Source organism: Oryzias latipes, chromosome 17, assembly GCF_053564925.1.
Source record: "Oryzias latipes strain Hd-rR chromosome 17, Olatipes_Hd-rR_3.1".
Classification (NCBI taxonomy): domain Eukaryota; kingdom Metazoa; phylum Chordata; class Actinopteri; order Beloniformes; family Adrianichthyidae; genus Oryzias; species Oryzias latipes.
In genome coordinates, this window is record NC_136253.1 from 8,437,005 (window position 1) to 8,450,834 (window position 13,830).

Here is a 13,830-nt window from a genome sequence, read left to right on the forward strand (position 1 = left end):
ATGACATTGCGCTGCATGGAGCAATGTCAGTGTAGGTACCACAACCATTCGGCCTGCAACAACCGTTCGGAGTCCTTCGACTAGTGCTGTGGAGGGCACTGGCCTGTGTCTGGGCATGTGAGAGGTGGCACATGTAACTTTATGGCTGCCACTTCACTCCATGTCCTGATCACTAAGCTTTCACATCGCTACCAAGCACATCAGGCTTGTGGAAGAGACCATTACGTCTGCACACATACACGGAGAGGTTACAGGCATACAACTTTTCAATTTCACTCCTGGTAGTGACAATGTGGCGGCTGATTTGCTCTCACGTTCTGCACCCAACCCACCACCTGAGTCCAGTCAGGATGCCTTAGATTCCCAACTGGTCCTCATGCCCCCCACTCCTCTGTAGTCAGCAGTTTCTCTCACAGACTCCAGCTGCATCGGCACAGAATCCCACACTCTCACAACTCTGCATGTTTATTTGCGAGGGCTGGCCGGCGAAGATGCCGCATGAATTGATTCCCTTTCACAAGTCAGGGCTGATCTGTCATGCTGGAATGACGTGTGTATAGCTAGAGGGTTGCACACTGGTTCTCACAGCGTTGAGGGCTTACATTGTACACGAAGGTCATTTGGGTGTCATAAAAGTTGCAAAGGCGTACTCTGGTGGCCAGGTATTGACAGAGATGTAGAGACTAAAGTCAAAGACTGCACCACCTGTCTAACTAGTGGTGAGACAGGTCTTCCTCCACCCCCACCACTGCAGCCTCTATCATGGCCTCCTACCCCATGGTGCCACAAACAGTTGGAGATCTGTGATGATCTCCCCACAAAGTGGCCTGATAACCAGCCTGCCAGGTCCATAACAACCAAAGTTGTAATTAATTTCCTATTTTTTCTTATTGCATGCCGGGGAGTGCCTGATACCATTACAATTGATAACGGGCCCCAGTTTACATCAACCGACAACCGATTTTGGCTTCTTGGAGCCAGCAGGTACTTTCTGTCTGGAATGCCAGTCCAGTTCTCAGTCCAGTTCTCTTTTACAGTCTATGATTCACACAAAAGTGAATTGAACTAGAGTCCCTTTGCACCCTGTTCTTACCTTGTTCAAATCCTGGTCAGGGTTGACACAGTTTAATTTAGCTTTAATGCTTGTTAAGAGAAACAGACTGATAAAAGAAATTAACTTCGTGGGGGATCAAACTTGTCGGTGGGAATGTGCCCAAAGTAATCTGATCTCTTAAATGTTGAGTAACCTAATCTGTTTACTGTAACCAAGGTCAAGCGTAGGTTTGAACCCATTGATTGTATGAGAGAACTGGACTGAGCGAGTGTGAGGTCACCCATATAAAATGCGTTACTTTCAGTTCCAACAAAATTTCTGCGATGTGTCCACCAGCATATTGTAACCAGGCGAACAGAGAAAGCCATGATTGGCCCATGTTGGTCTGAGTCTACATTTCTACAGCAGTCACTCTTTCCAATCAGGAGTTAGCATGTTAGAAGGCCACACCTCTTCCACTTAAAGCGGCATTGGGAGAATCTGTCAATAAAGGTTATGTCTGAATTCCTTCACTAGTCCACTATATAGTGCATTTGCCATTTTGCCGTGCTATTAGAATCTGGAATTCCAAAACCCCAAAAATTTCCCAGAAGTCTCTGCGTAAAACCAGTGTTAATCGATGCTTACTAGATTGGCAAATATCGACCACAATGCATTTGAACAATTTTTGTGAAAAAAAGTATTTTAATACTTTTATAAACCGTCCAAGCTTTTGGATTCGTAAATAATCGTCATAAAATGATCACTTTGATTCGGTTTTCACTTTGTGAATCGGTGATGTCATAAAACAAAGTAGTGAGCATGGAGACTGAAATGTTTTTTAAAATCCAGGCCACTAGATAATCCCACACTAATTTAGTTATTTAGTATTTAGGGATTAGGGAGGGAATTTGGACATAGGGCGCCACCTGCTTTTACTGAGGCATCTGATTGGTCGGTTTATAACTTAAATAACTTGTAATAAAGAAAAATATAATGGAAAAAAAGAGGATTATCAAGAACATGTTAGAAAAAGAAGGTATCAGATCCAGAACGGTTCTTCTGACCAATAGAATGACTGAGTAACAGCTGTTTATTTCTCTGTAGACGTCTGTGGGATTTTGGATTCTTGGAGCCACTTCCTGTTTGGAGCGCCGGGGGGAGGGGCCACGCAGTCAATGGTGGAACAAACTTCAAAGCCTCCGCAAACGGGCGGGGCTTCAGGGAGGGAACGGGGGCCAGGAGGAGGGGCAGCGCCGTGGTTCCAGGACATGAATGAAGCATGTTCGGTACCGGAGGCTTCGCTCTCCCCGCCTGCTGCCTCCTGCTGCTGCCGGCTCTCCCGCTGACCTGCGGCCGCTCCACAGAGGTAAGCAGCGGAACCGTTCCTGTCTCCCGCCTCCGGGAGGCCGGACCGCGCTTAGGAATAGGAGGCGCTGCTTGAGCGCACGCGCCAACTTCTTCGGCTGCAGAGCGGTCTGTGCGGGAGTCTGCTCCATGAGAGAGAACCTCCCCGTGAGATGCTTCCTGTTAACGGCTGTGTTAGGACGGATCTGTAGATGCATGAATGAATGATTGAAACTTTATGAGAAACTGAACTCAAGTGAACTTTTAGGTGAAGATTGTGGAAAGCGAAGCCTCTCTTTCTTTGGTTTGGGTCGCTTCACCTCTTGGTAACTTGCTCAGGTTTGAATCTCCGGTAGAAAAAACAAAAAATGAATAAAAATCAAAAAGTCAAGTCTTACTTTGGATGCATTTGAGGTCTGACAGCCAAGAACAGACCACTTTTTGTTTCCGTGCTCACAAACTTTTCTGATCTCCATCCAAACTGTGTCCTGAGAAGGTCTCAGGCTTCCATTAACTGGATGTCTGCTTGCAGATTCTCTGTGGAGCGTTCACATCTTCTTTTCAAGGCCCTTTCTCTCACTCAGACTCTTTTAAAGCTCCTCTTATATCAGACTTTCACTGCTCAGTCTGGCATTTCTCTAAAACAAAATTGATGTTTGCCATCTAAATCCCAGCCACTTCCCTTGACAGAGGGCGGCTGGTTTTTAGCGGACTGCAGGGAGCACCTGAACCAGGACCTGCAGGAACACAAGTGTGCCAAAGGTCAAATTATCTGCCCGTTTAAAGAAGATCAAAAGTGTTCGTGAAACTGTCACCACCATTCTGGAAGATCGGGCAAAAGTGGGAGAAGACCAGCATGTGCATGTTTTAGGAAAGTGTTTGCAAAGATGTCAGAACAGCTTCAGAACTGACGGACTCAGCAGACTGCCTCCTGCTGAAGCTGAGCTTCATCAGTGTTTTCTGCTCCGTTTAATTAGTTACCATCCTACCAGTTAAATGAAGTCCAACAAAGTCCGGATTCCTTTGAAAAATAAACACAGGAAGTGACAAACGCATGGCACCAAATCTGTGACAGCATGCAGACGAGGCGGACTGGCTTTCCTCTCCTTTACTGTGGAAGGAGCCTCCAGCAGAACCAGGCTCCTAACTCTGGTTAGTTTGGCTATGAGGAGGCAGGAAAACACTAACGGTAACATTTCTGTAGAAAGAAGCACGAGAAGTGGAGACAGTGATGCAGAATCTGTGCTGACCTTCTTCATTGTCTTTATTCTCTTTCTACCTTCATGGTTAGAGTACAGGCCGTTTACACGGGCTAAACACAAAGTGAGGGTTTATAATCACTTAGTTAACTACAGATGATCCCATCTAGGACTGAGCATCTCCTGCTGATTATTGCAGACCCAGTTGATAGTTTTCAGTGTGGTTCTGAAAGTGTTTCTGCAGTCGTGGAGACTCGATGTCTATCTGCTGCTTCACAATAAAAAGGTTTCCTTAGTTTAGTGGGTTCATCAGGCTGGAGCCAGAAGAAAATGAAAGCTTATTATAGAGCGACTTCTGACACAGTTTTGTCCAAAATCTGTAGGTCTGCAATCATTTGATGTCATATTTAGTAAAGCTCAGGTTTTGTGTTTCTGCTGAAAAACATGTTCACTCTTCACAACTTTCAGCTCTGCCAGTGTTGATCATTAAAGTTGGATGTAATTGAATGGGTTACTTCAAAAGGGGCCCAAGTCCAAGAGGTTTGTTTTTCCAGGTAATGATTTTAATTGCATAGCTTAAAGGGAGGCTACACCAAATGATTAATACTTTACCCAGATTTAGCACTAGTTCATAGCTTACAAATGCTAGAACATGAAGCACCTCACTTTTAGCATTTCAGAGGACTAGCAAACTAAAGTCTCAGGACTTGGGACCTTCTTGATTTAAACAGGGGCACTGCCATATAGGACAACTAGTGCTGCCATCTATGGGATAAAGCTAAACCCATGCAAGAGAGGCCCAAGTCCAGGAATTTTGCATTAATGCATTTTAAACGTCAAGCACAGTCAATACATTACAACTGACTTGGAACTTTTTTGTACATAATCAGATAGCTTTTCCCTTGAAGACCATTGAACACGGCGGCCGTGGTGCAGCGGTAGGGCGGTCGACTCATGATCGTAAGATTGCAGGTTCGATTCCCGCCTTGCACGCCCATGTTCCGAAGTGTCCTTGGGCAAGACACTGAACCCCACCTTGCCTCTGGTGGGAGGTTGGCGCCAGTGTTTGGCAGCGGAGCCGCCATCAGTGTGTGAATGTGTGTGTGAATGTGTGTGTGCATGGTTGAATGGGACTGTGACTGTAAAGCGCTTTGGGCCTTCGTAAGAAGGTAGAAAGCGCTATATAAGTATACGCCATTTACCATTTACCATTTAACACATAATATCTCTATTTTGAAAAATTTGGACTTGGGCCCCTTTTGAACTAACCGATTCAATTGTCTCTGTGCTGTCGCCATGTTGAAACATCAATGACAGCATTGAAAGCTGTCGCTCTGTCTGCTTTCCACAGACCACAGATATTCACATGTATAGACAAAAATAAAAGAAGCAGATAATCAAAAGCCCTGTATCATGTAAAATGATCCTTTTGAGCTTTTAAATGTTTTATAATGTTCAGTCTACACTAAAACATCCCAAAGTGGTTTTTTGATCTGACCATTCCCCTGAAAACCTGCTCTCTTACCACCAGCCCCTCCCAATCCATGAAAATAAGTCGGTTCTCACATTATGACATCACAAAGTGAGACCGCCCCTTTCAAGAAGAGTCTTTGCTGCCAGCCCCGCCCCCAGACTAACACACTTTCTCTGAAGCGGTAATCGGCTAAACGCTTTAATTTTATATACACAACATGAACATCCATCTTTATAAAAGTTTAGATGTTTTTTTTAATGGGAGAATCACAGACACAGTGCTGAGGCCCACTCTAGGATGATGTCATGAAATGGGCGCCAACCACAAGGAGGGAGAGGCGGAGCCTCAGAGATCGAGTCGCATTACTTCCAGGTTGGAAAATGAGCTGAAATAACTCATATTTCATAAAAAATTGTTCTTTAGTGTTCCAAAGGTCAAATATGATCATATGCATGGATATAGTTTAGGATGTAGGCTCTTAATTTGTAAGTAAAAAAAAAAAAAATTAAATTAAACACAAAGAGGGCACTTGCTGGTCCTTGTTTTTTTTATGTGTAACCTAAAATGTATAATATTATGCAACACAAGTCTTTTGATCTGGTTAATTTGTGAATCTTTATTGATAGACTTAAAGTCCCGCTCCGGTCATCTTTTAAATGCGTTCCAAAGCGTTCCCAATAGTCTTTTAATTGTGATTTGGCAGTTTTTAGCCAAAATGCAAAAACCTGTGATGTTTTCCATAACATAGTCTCTGCAGAGCAGCAGGAGTTCATTAGAAATTCGCTTTTGGAATGTGGGCGGGACTGTCAGCGCAAAGTTAGCATGCCTTTGCTTACACTCTCTCTTGCTAGCGACGAGCGCCTCACAATCCCTACCTAACGTAAGCGTGGCAAAAAAAACCCCAAAAAACAGCAGACATCAGATCAATCCAGGCGTCCAGTTCTGATCCAGATTCCAGCTCAGACCAGGAAAACAAAGACGTTCATGGATCTATTTGTCTGCAGGTGGATGATCAGAATACATATTCTAAAATCAAAATAACTAATCTTTTACTGAATTATAAAAAATGGACATGGCAAGCCTTAACTTAATCATCTCCTGAAACTGGTAGGTGGTAATATTTCACGTGGAAACTTATAAAATGTGAAGAAAAATACAGCAGTTGCAGTGATGGCTAAGAATCACGTACAGTGGGCGGAGTTAAACACGTTTGACCCTGCCCACGTCGAGCCACGGCCCAGTCTGCCGGCTTCAGCCAGGGGTAGTTGTAGAGGAGCGGAGCAGGAAGACTTTGGTCCACCATAGCAGCTACGTCACTGATGCCGGCTTTTCCAACAGCATTTCTTCATCTGACTCTGATTCGCAACCATTTGAATAAAAAAAATACTCAGGATGGCAGGTTTAATCTTAAATTCTTTGTTTGAGAAAAATGTTAAAAACACCATTCTCGTCGTAGTGTGTATTTAAAATCTGAATCTGAGATCTCTGTACCAGAAACTGATGTGGTGGAATAAAAGCAGAAATTACAAAAAAAACATTACATCTAATCGACTAACTGAAAAAAACAATTAAAAGATTTTTGAACAACTGAAATATTTGTTTGTTGCAGCCCTAATTATGGCAGTATTTGTCATTTATCTAAAATAATTGTACATTTAGTTTTCAGTTAGCTGTTAATGAAGGTTAATTGTACGGATGCAGTATTGACAAAAAACTTTAGTCACATTTTCTTAACAGGAGTCGCCATTAAAGATGTGAAATTCATGAAAGCTGACATGAACAGTTCTGCTTTTCACTCCAATGAAAATGGTTTTTTTGCTGTTTTTAACATCTTCTTGTAGCATTTTTCTGATGATTGAGGACAAATAGAAAGAGATTAAGCTTAAAATAACATTTCTGAGTTTTTCTTTAATGGAATTGTTGTGAATCAGGAGCAGAAGAACAATGCTACATTTACACATCACATCAGAACCACTCTTGATAGAAAAGCTTTGTTCAAAGCACAAATCATAAATTAAACAATAAAAACCTCAAAGATCTACAAGAATAATTACATTTGTTTGAATCTTTCATTACTTCACTGCCTTTTATGTCAAAAAGGATAAAAGGACACTTCAAAAACACAATCAGACTTTTTATTGTCGTTAGATAAACAAAATTTGTGGCTTCGCCTTCTCCAAATCCACAAATCACATCTGGACTGGATGAGCGAACTCCCACAAACCCTCCAGGACCCTGAAGAGGGTGTAGAGCTGGTTCACTGTTCCACGACTAGGACGGAAACCACACTGTTGTTCCTGGATCTGAGCTTTGGCTATCGGCCTAAGTCTCCTCTGCAGAACCCCGGCATATCCCAGGGAGGCTGAGGATTAGGATTCCCTGCTAGTTGGAACACACCCTCCAGTCCCCCTTCCTAAAAAGGGGAACCACCACCCCTGTCTACCAGTCCAGTGGTACTGGCCCCGTCTGCCACGCGATGCTGCAGAGATGGGTTAGCCAAGACACTCCCACTCCAGAGTGGGGCCCCAGTGACGCCAATCTGGGCGAGTATTGGTGTTTGGTACTCATAAAGGTGGTTCTAAACCTCTCTGTGTCTGGGTCATGACCTAGGACCCGTCTGCCATTGGATACCCTACCAGGGTCACAAGGCCTAGACAGCTCAGCTGCTGAGAGCCCTTGAGCTCTCAAACCCCCCACCAGATAAAAGTGGTGGTTCACGGCTATAAAGAACCACAGCAACGGTCAGTCATCACCAAGAGATGAAAGGACTGTTTCAATGGTTCAGATATATCACAAAATGCTTTTTGGTGATTATTTATGAAATGTTCCCCACTTTATGTATAAAACTATTTAGGAATCTTATTGATTGTTTTTTTTGCATATTTTCTTCAGGAGGACGTGTTTCAGTGGTGGGGGGAGTGGTCTAATTGGTCTTCATGCTCCAGAAGCTGTGGAGGAGGAGTAAGAAGTCAAGAGAGACACTGTCTCATACAGAGGTAAAGAGTTTAAAACATTTTTGGCAAAACGCCTCTTTGAGGTAATCGTCCAGTAAGGTGGTGGTTAAAACTGTAATGTGACTTGTGTAACTGTAATGTGACTTGTGTAACTGTAACTGACTTGTGTAACTGTAATGTGACTTGTGTAGCATTCATCCATTTTCTGACTCTACTGACTCCCTTTGGGGTCACAGTTCCAGCTAGCGTTGGACAAAGGTGGGGTACACCCTGAAATCTGTTGTAGGGCCTTACACTCACACACTCACATGCACACCTAGGGGGAATTAAGATTCATTGATTAACCCATCAAGCATGTTTTTGGAGCGTTTTTGCAGAGGTCTCATTGGAGCAGATATTAGCAAGTTGTCCTTCCAGGACACTGCAGGTGTTTTTATGACTGTTGTGGGATAAAAAACCTTAAGTTACAACCAGTTTTCTAAAAATGAACAATAAAAATTGTCATCAAAAGTTGTATTAATGTTTAAGGGGACAGTGGTAGGACCTGTGGTGACTGGAACACTCGGTGCAGTAATCCCCAAACTGGAGGAGTGGCTACAGCAGATTCATACATTGTCAGGGTCCTGCAGGATCTTAGCTGGTCCTGCACTTTTCTGGACTGAGAGGTCTGAGGTCTTTCCAGGGATCTGCTGTAGCCACTCCTCCAGTTTGGGGATTTCTGCCCTGAGTGCTCCAATTACCACAGGCGCCACTGTCACCTTCACCTTTCAAGACATGTCATTCTGACATCACCTGTCTGTTGATGTTGGAGGATGTGGGGATCCTCCTATCTGTGGTTTCAAAGCATCCCTGTATTGGAGCATTCTGATGTCCTTAGTTATTTTCCGTGTCCTCCTAACCACTCGTGAGTATGATGGAGCAGAAAGACGCCGTTGTGGTCTGAGGAGCCGACTAGTTAGCCGACTAGTCCACTACTAGTTACTTTAGGTCTGATTTGAACTCTATTTGAAGTAGGACAAAGTTCTAAGTAAACTTGATGAAGAACAAAGAGTTTCCTTCTTTATTACAGTAACTGGATGTTAGGTAAACCTGACCCACACAAGGTCTTTAGCTTAAGACAGCAGAATTTCAGAACTAATACCAGATCCAGTTTCTAAGTGGTCTGTTGTCATTTGTCCGTTTCACCAGAGTTGATGCCATGGCTAAAAAGAGAAGATTTCTTAGTGAATTCGTGTTACTTCCCAAGAAAGGACTGTGGGTTTGTGAGACACTGTTTTGGCATTTTTTGTAAAAGGAAAAAATACTTGTAAGGTCCAATTCATTATGCATTAGTGTTTATCTGATATTTTGTGACATGTTATGCTCTGCATAGTATTTTCCTTTTGTAAAACCACAAGACTACTTGATTATTCACATAGATTGTAGATTGTAAAAGTTAATAAAAAAACTGAGTGACTGTCTGTCTTCCATTTGAAAGCAAAGGTACAAACTTTTCACAGTCACTCCTTCATTTCAGCCATAGTGTTGACTTTAAGGGAATTAATTTTAAACATATTTTTTATTCTGAAACCCACATTCATCTTGTTTTTCCCTCCTGTTGGTTCCTGAATTGAATGTAGGCTTTCTACCACCCAGAATGTGAACAGCTCATATTGTGTTGGCTCACCAAAACAGTACCAGCTTTGTCTAAAAAAGGTATGGTACTAATGGTGCTTTCTAAAGAAGTACTCCAAAGTTATATTTTTAAACAATGTATAATGCAAAACTATTTTTTGCAGCCATGTCCAAGTCCCAGTGTTAGCTTCAAGCAGCACCAGTGTTCCCAGTTCAACTCTAAAGTATTTGGAATAAGTTATTACCAGTGGATCCCACTTTACTCAGGTATGATGATTGTATCATTTTTCCTTTTTAGTCATCCATCACCTCAAACCAGACTCATTCTATTTGCCAGTGATCTGTTCTGTGTCTGTTTTCATTGAGTACTTTCTCATTTAGCTCTCCCCTTTTAATAACTTTGGTAAACTCCAACTCAAAAATGTTCAATTTGCAAACAATCAAAATAAACAGAAGCTTTGGGGAAGTTCTGCGCATGTAGAGGTTCTCACAGTAGTGGTGGCTTAAACATTCTCGTAAATAAAAAAGAAACGCAGTCAGAGAGTGATTGACTGATAGAAGGGTCTACATGGTCCCCAAAATCGTCTGATGTCAGACTGCCAACCTCCAGCCACCTCCCTCCCCCGTGCTGCCATCTTACTGCTCGATTGTTAGAAATCGTCTGTACCAGCGCGGGCACTCGACGAGGGCTGTTGATATAGACCGGGGGCCCGGTGATGACGTCAATCTGGCGATCCTGGCCACCCGGGGTCCAAATGGGGAGACGGCATTGATGCTGCACAAAATTCATCATGCCGTTGACAGCACCACAGCGACTGTGACACCTGCAGATTGACAGATTGCGGTTGATGCTAAGAAGAGGACATTGTGCTTTCTTGGAGGCATGTTGGAGGCATGTTGGCTAGAAAACATATCCATTTGTAAATTGACATGTTTGTAATGTGTGCTCAAAATCTGAGCTACAAATGACCTGTGGTGCAGAATGCCCCGCTTCTTATGTACCCCCAACCATTGGGCATGTGGCGGCCAGTGGTACTTGATATGGACAGCCGCCGTCCAGAGACATTTACACATCGTCCAATCAGAGCTGTTGCTGGCCGGCAATGCGGCTGCCACTGGCCTGCAGCCGCCCAGCTGTCGCCCGATTTCGTAAAGGTGTCATCCCCACCTGACTGCCGCCGTTTGCATTGACGACCACGCCAACGATTTTCAAAATAATCAGGCGGTGGTATCTAATCTTGAAGATTCTGCTGATGCCTCCCCCGTCGCGTGGTGGCAGTTGTGTGTGTGACCGCAGCATTAATAAATGACAAAATGAAAATTGTCTCAAACACAAAGTTCAATTAAATACAAGCCGTAAAATGTTTAAAGGACAATGCAGGCGGTGTTTGTGAGCATTACCATCTATCCGCACTCGTGTCTCTTTCAGTATTTTCTGTAACTTTCTGGCAGCTAGTTGTATTATTGTAAAGCATTTTACAGCTTTATTAGTCAAATGAAATAGAATTTCTCTGTACTGCCTTACAGTAATAAAACTGTAAAAGGAAATACAGTACACAGATACTTTACAGTATTTCATTTTACAGTTGTACTATTGTAAAGGTAGTACAGTAGTTACTGGCATCCAATTGCCAGTTGTTCCAGTAGATTTTTCTACAGTTCTTATACTGTGCTTCCTTTTACAATAATAACACCATATTTTCATTTGCAGGTTCTTTCCTGTAAACCAAAATATGGTAAATAAAAAGTTTTTCTGGTTCTCTTACGACAACGTCTCCAGCTGTTTCCAGCCAAGGCTTTTACATCAATGCTACACCACACAGACATAAAATCCTTTATTCTACACCTTGGAAAAATTTCAAGTTCATGAGAATGAAACTCACTGGAGCACAGAGAGAACATGCAAACTGAACACACATCGTTTCTCATTGGGGCTTGAACCGAAGACCGCGGTAGTGCTAATTACTGCACTACCATGTCAACACTGTTTCATTGTACCTGTAGTTTAAATGATGGTAAAATTATGTTTTGAAGTATTTTGAAAACAGTACATTTTTAACATTTTAGCATTTAGTTTAGTTTTAAACCTGCTTGATTCCTAAAACAAAAGCCTTCCAATAATTGTTAAATGTATTGATACGTTCAAGCAGAAGTTTTCTTTTTCACACACATGACTTCTTTAGTTCTTTAGACCTGTTTGGATGTAGACCGTGGCACTTGAAACCTGACCCCACATTATCTTCACAAACACTTCTTTGTTGTTCTACTACCTTTTCCAAAACACAGTATGGAAACTGCAGAACTTAATAAAAACAGCATGTATGCATTATGGTAAATTAACTTTGAATTTAGACAAAATTATGTCTTTTTGGTAATGATAACGTACATGCCAATGTCAAACAAATAAAATAATAACTCAATTGAGAGCGTTACAGAAATCAAATTCTTTGGAGTATTTATTGAAAACAAACTAAGCTGGAAGCAGCAAATTAGACACCAAACTAAAGTTTAGAAAATGAATTCAATTAAAAAGAAGAATCAGACATAAAGCTACTTATCTTGGTCACACCAACACATCATCTTATCAATCCAGACTTTTACAACTGGATGACCTTGTTGATTTTTACATCGCACAACTTCTGTACTGATAATTTACAATAATAACTTATATACACAGATGTATTGCATAAATTGCGGTTCTAGTTTATAAACTCCAGAAAAACAGGATTTCAGAAATTTAGAATACTGAAATCTGTGGAAATTTCACTCTGGACCTCCAGCAGCTCGGGTTCTGCTCCTCACCGGTCAGTTCAGACGTTTCCTCCGTTGGTCCAGACTCAGAAGTGGTTTGACCCGAGGAACCAGACAGTTGTAGCCCGTCTCCTGAATACGTCTGAATGTGGTTTTTGTAGCTGTTTCTCCTCCTCATTCCACTCTTTCTAGAGCAGTGTTTTTCAACCAGTGTGCCACGGGACACTAGTCTGCCATGGGAAATTGCCCTCATTAACTGATCTAAAAGCATTTACCGTCTCCAGGATATCAGCTCTTTGTTTATCCAAACAGGCCCTGATAAAACACTGAGTAGTTGGAATATAGTAGGAATATAGGAACAGCTGTTTTCAGAAAAGTCCCGCCCCTTCAACTGTCTCCACCAATCATTCTTGGAGGCTCAATCACACGTCATCAGTCTGACCAATCAGAAGTGGTTAAAGTCTTCACTTCCTTGTTCCGATTCTGCTTACAAAGTCTCTCAGTTCCAACAAAAACTGAGAAAGTGTAGCTTTCCACAGAATCCGGTATGAAACCGTGGAACATAGTGAACAAAACAATGAAGCTCAGAGACGCCAGTTTGCCTGCGTTCGGCGGCTACATCTCCCATGATGCATTGGGTGAAAGTGACAGCGTCTCAGCACACAATGAGTCGTCCTTGTTAAATGTCTTGAAACCACAACGAACACACATCAAACAGTTTTTAAATCTTCTAACTTAACTTTTATTACATCTTTTAGAAAAAACAGCTGCAACTTCCAGCTTTTTCTGCCATAATAATCACAAAAATGCATGTGAGATTGCAGAGGGGCTGTAGATCGATACAGACTATGAGTTTCTCCTTTTTTTTATTTTTATTTTTGGATGCTGGTGTGCTGCTGGATTTTTGTCAAGGTTAAAGTGAGCCGTGGCTCAAAAAAGGTTGAAAAACACTGATCTAGAGGTCTGTCCTTTTGTAATCCGCTGAAGTCCACGACTGTGTCTTTAGCTGCTGCATCTTCTCCTGCCACATTTAGTCTTTCCATCAGAGTATTACAATAAAGGAAGCTTTAAAATAGTGCTAGCTGCAGAACACTACAACTATGCCATTGCAGGCAATGACCTGGAACTGAATTTCAACTTCTTTGATTCATAATGTGAGGAGACTGACAATAAAGCTGACTTTGACTTGGTAAGGTACTATTTCCTAATGGATGAGTGGAAAACAGCTTGAACTGGAGTGTGAGCCTTAACGAAACCGACTACAGATAATCAAGGTCACCTCTACGCACAGATTGGGCTCCAAAACCCAACTCTTTGACTGGAGTTGACCCTTCCAGGTGATGGGATTGTGTAACCTTGCTAATAACCCCCAGGTCAGCCGCCATGTTTTAAGGTTGATCCTGTAGAAATGAGAGGTTGCATTCCTTTACTTTGGGTCCGAGACAGGTCTCTCAAACT

General features: G+C 42.3%; 1 protein-coding gene across 4 annotated transcripts in view; it reads left to right on the top strand.

The window, feature by feature from the left end:
* The first annotated feature begins 2,242 nt into the window (after positions 1 to 2,242).
* The window catches only part of si:ch211-267e7.3 (ADAMTS-like protein 2), a 29,883-nt gene continuing 18,295 nt past the window's right edge, over positions 2,243 to 13,830 (top strand). For 2 of the 4 annotated variants that reach the window (XR_013650508.1, XM_078934344.1), the window contains exons 1-5: positions 2,243 to 2,402; positions 7,946 to 8,049; positions 9,196 to 9,261; positions 9,627 to 9,702; positions 9,786 to 9,888. Coding sequence is in view for 3 of the 4 variants with exons in the window: in XM_078934344.1 (XP_078790470.1) it covers positions 2,316 to 2,402; positions 7,946 to 8,049; positions 9,196 to 9,261; positions 9,627 to 9,702; positions 9,786 to 9,888 (436 nt within the window). In the remaining variant the exon portion in view is untranslated. Of the gene's footprint in view, positions 2,403 to 7,945; positions 8,050 to 9,195; positions 9,266 to 9,626; positions 9,703 to 9,785; positions 9,889 to 13,830 lie in introns of all 4 variants that reach the window. The other 2 variants (XM_078934345.1, XM_004078732.5) reach the window with 2 other exon arrangements.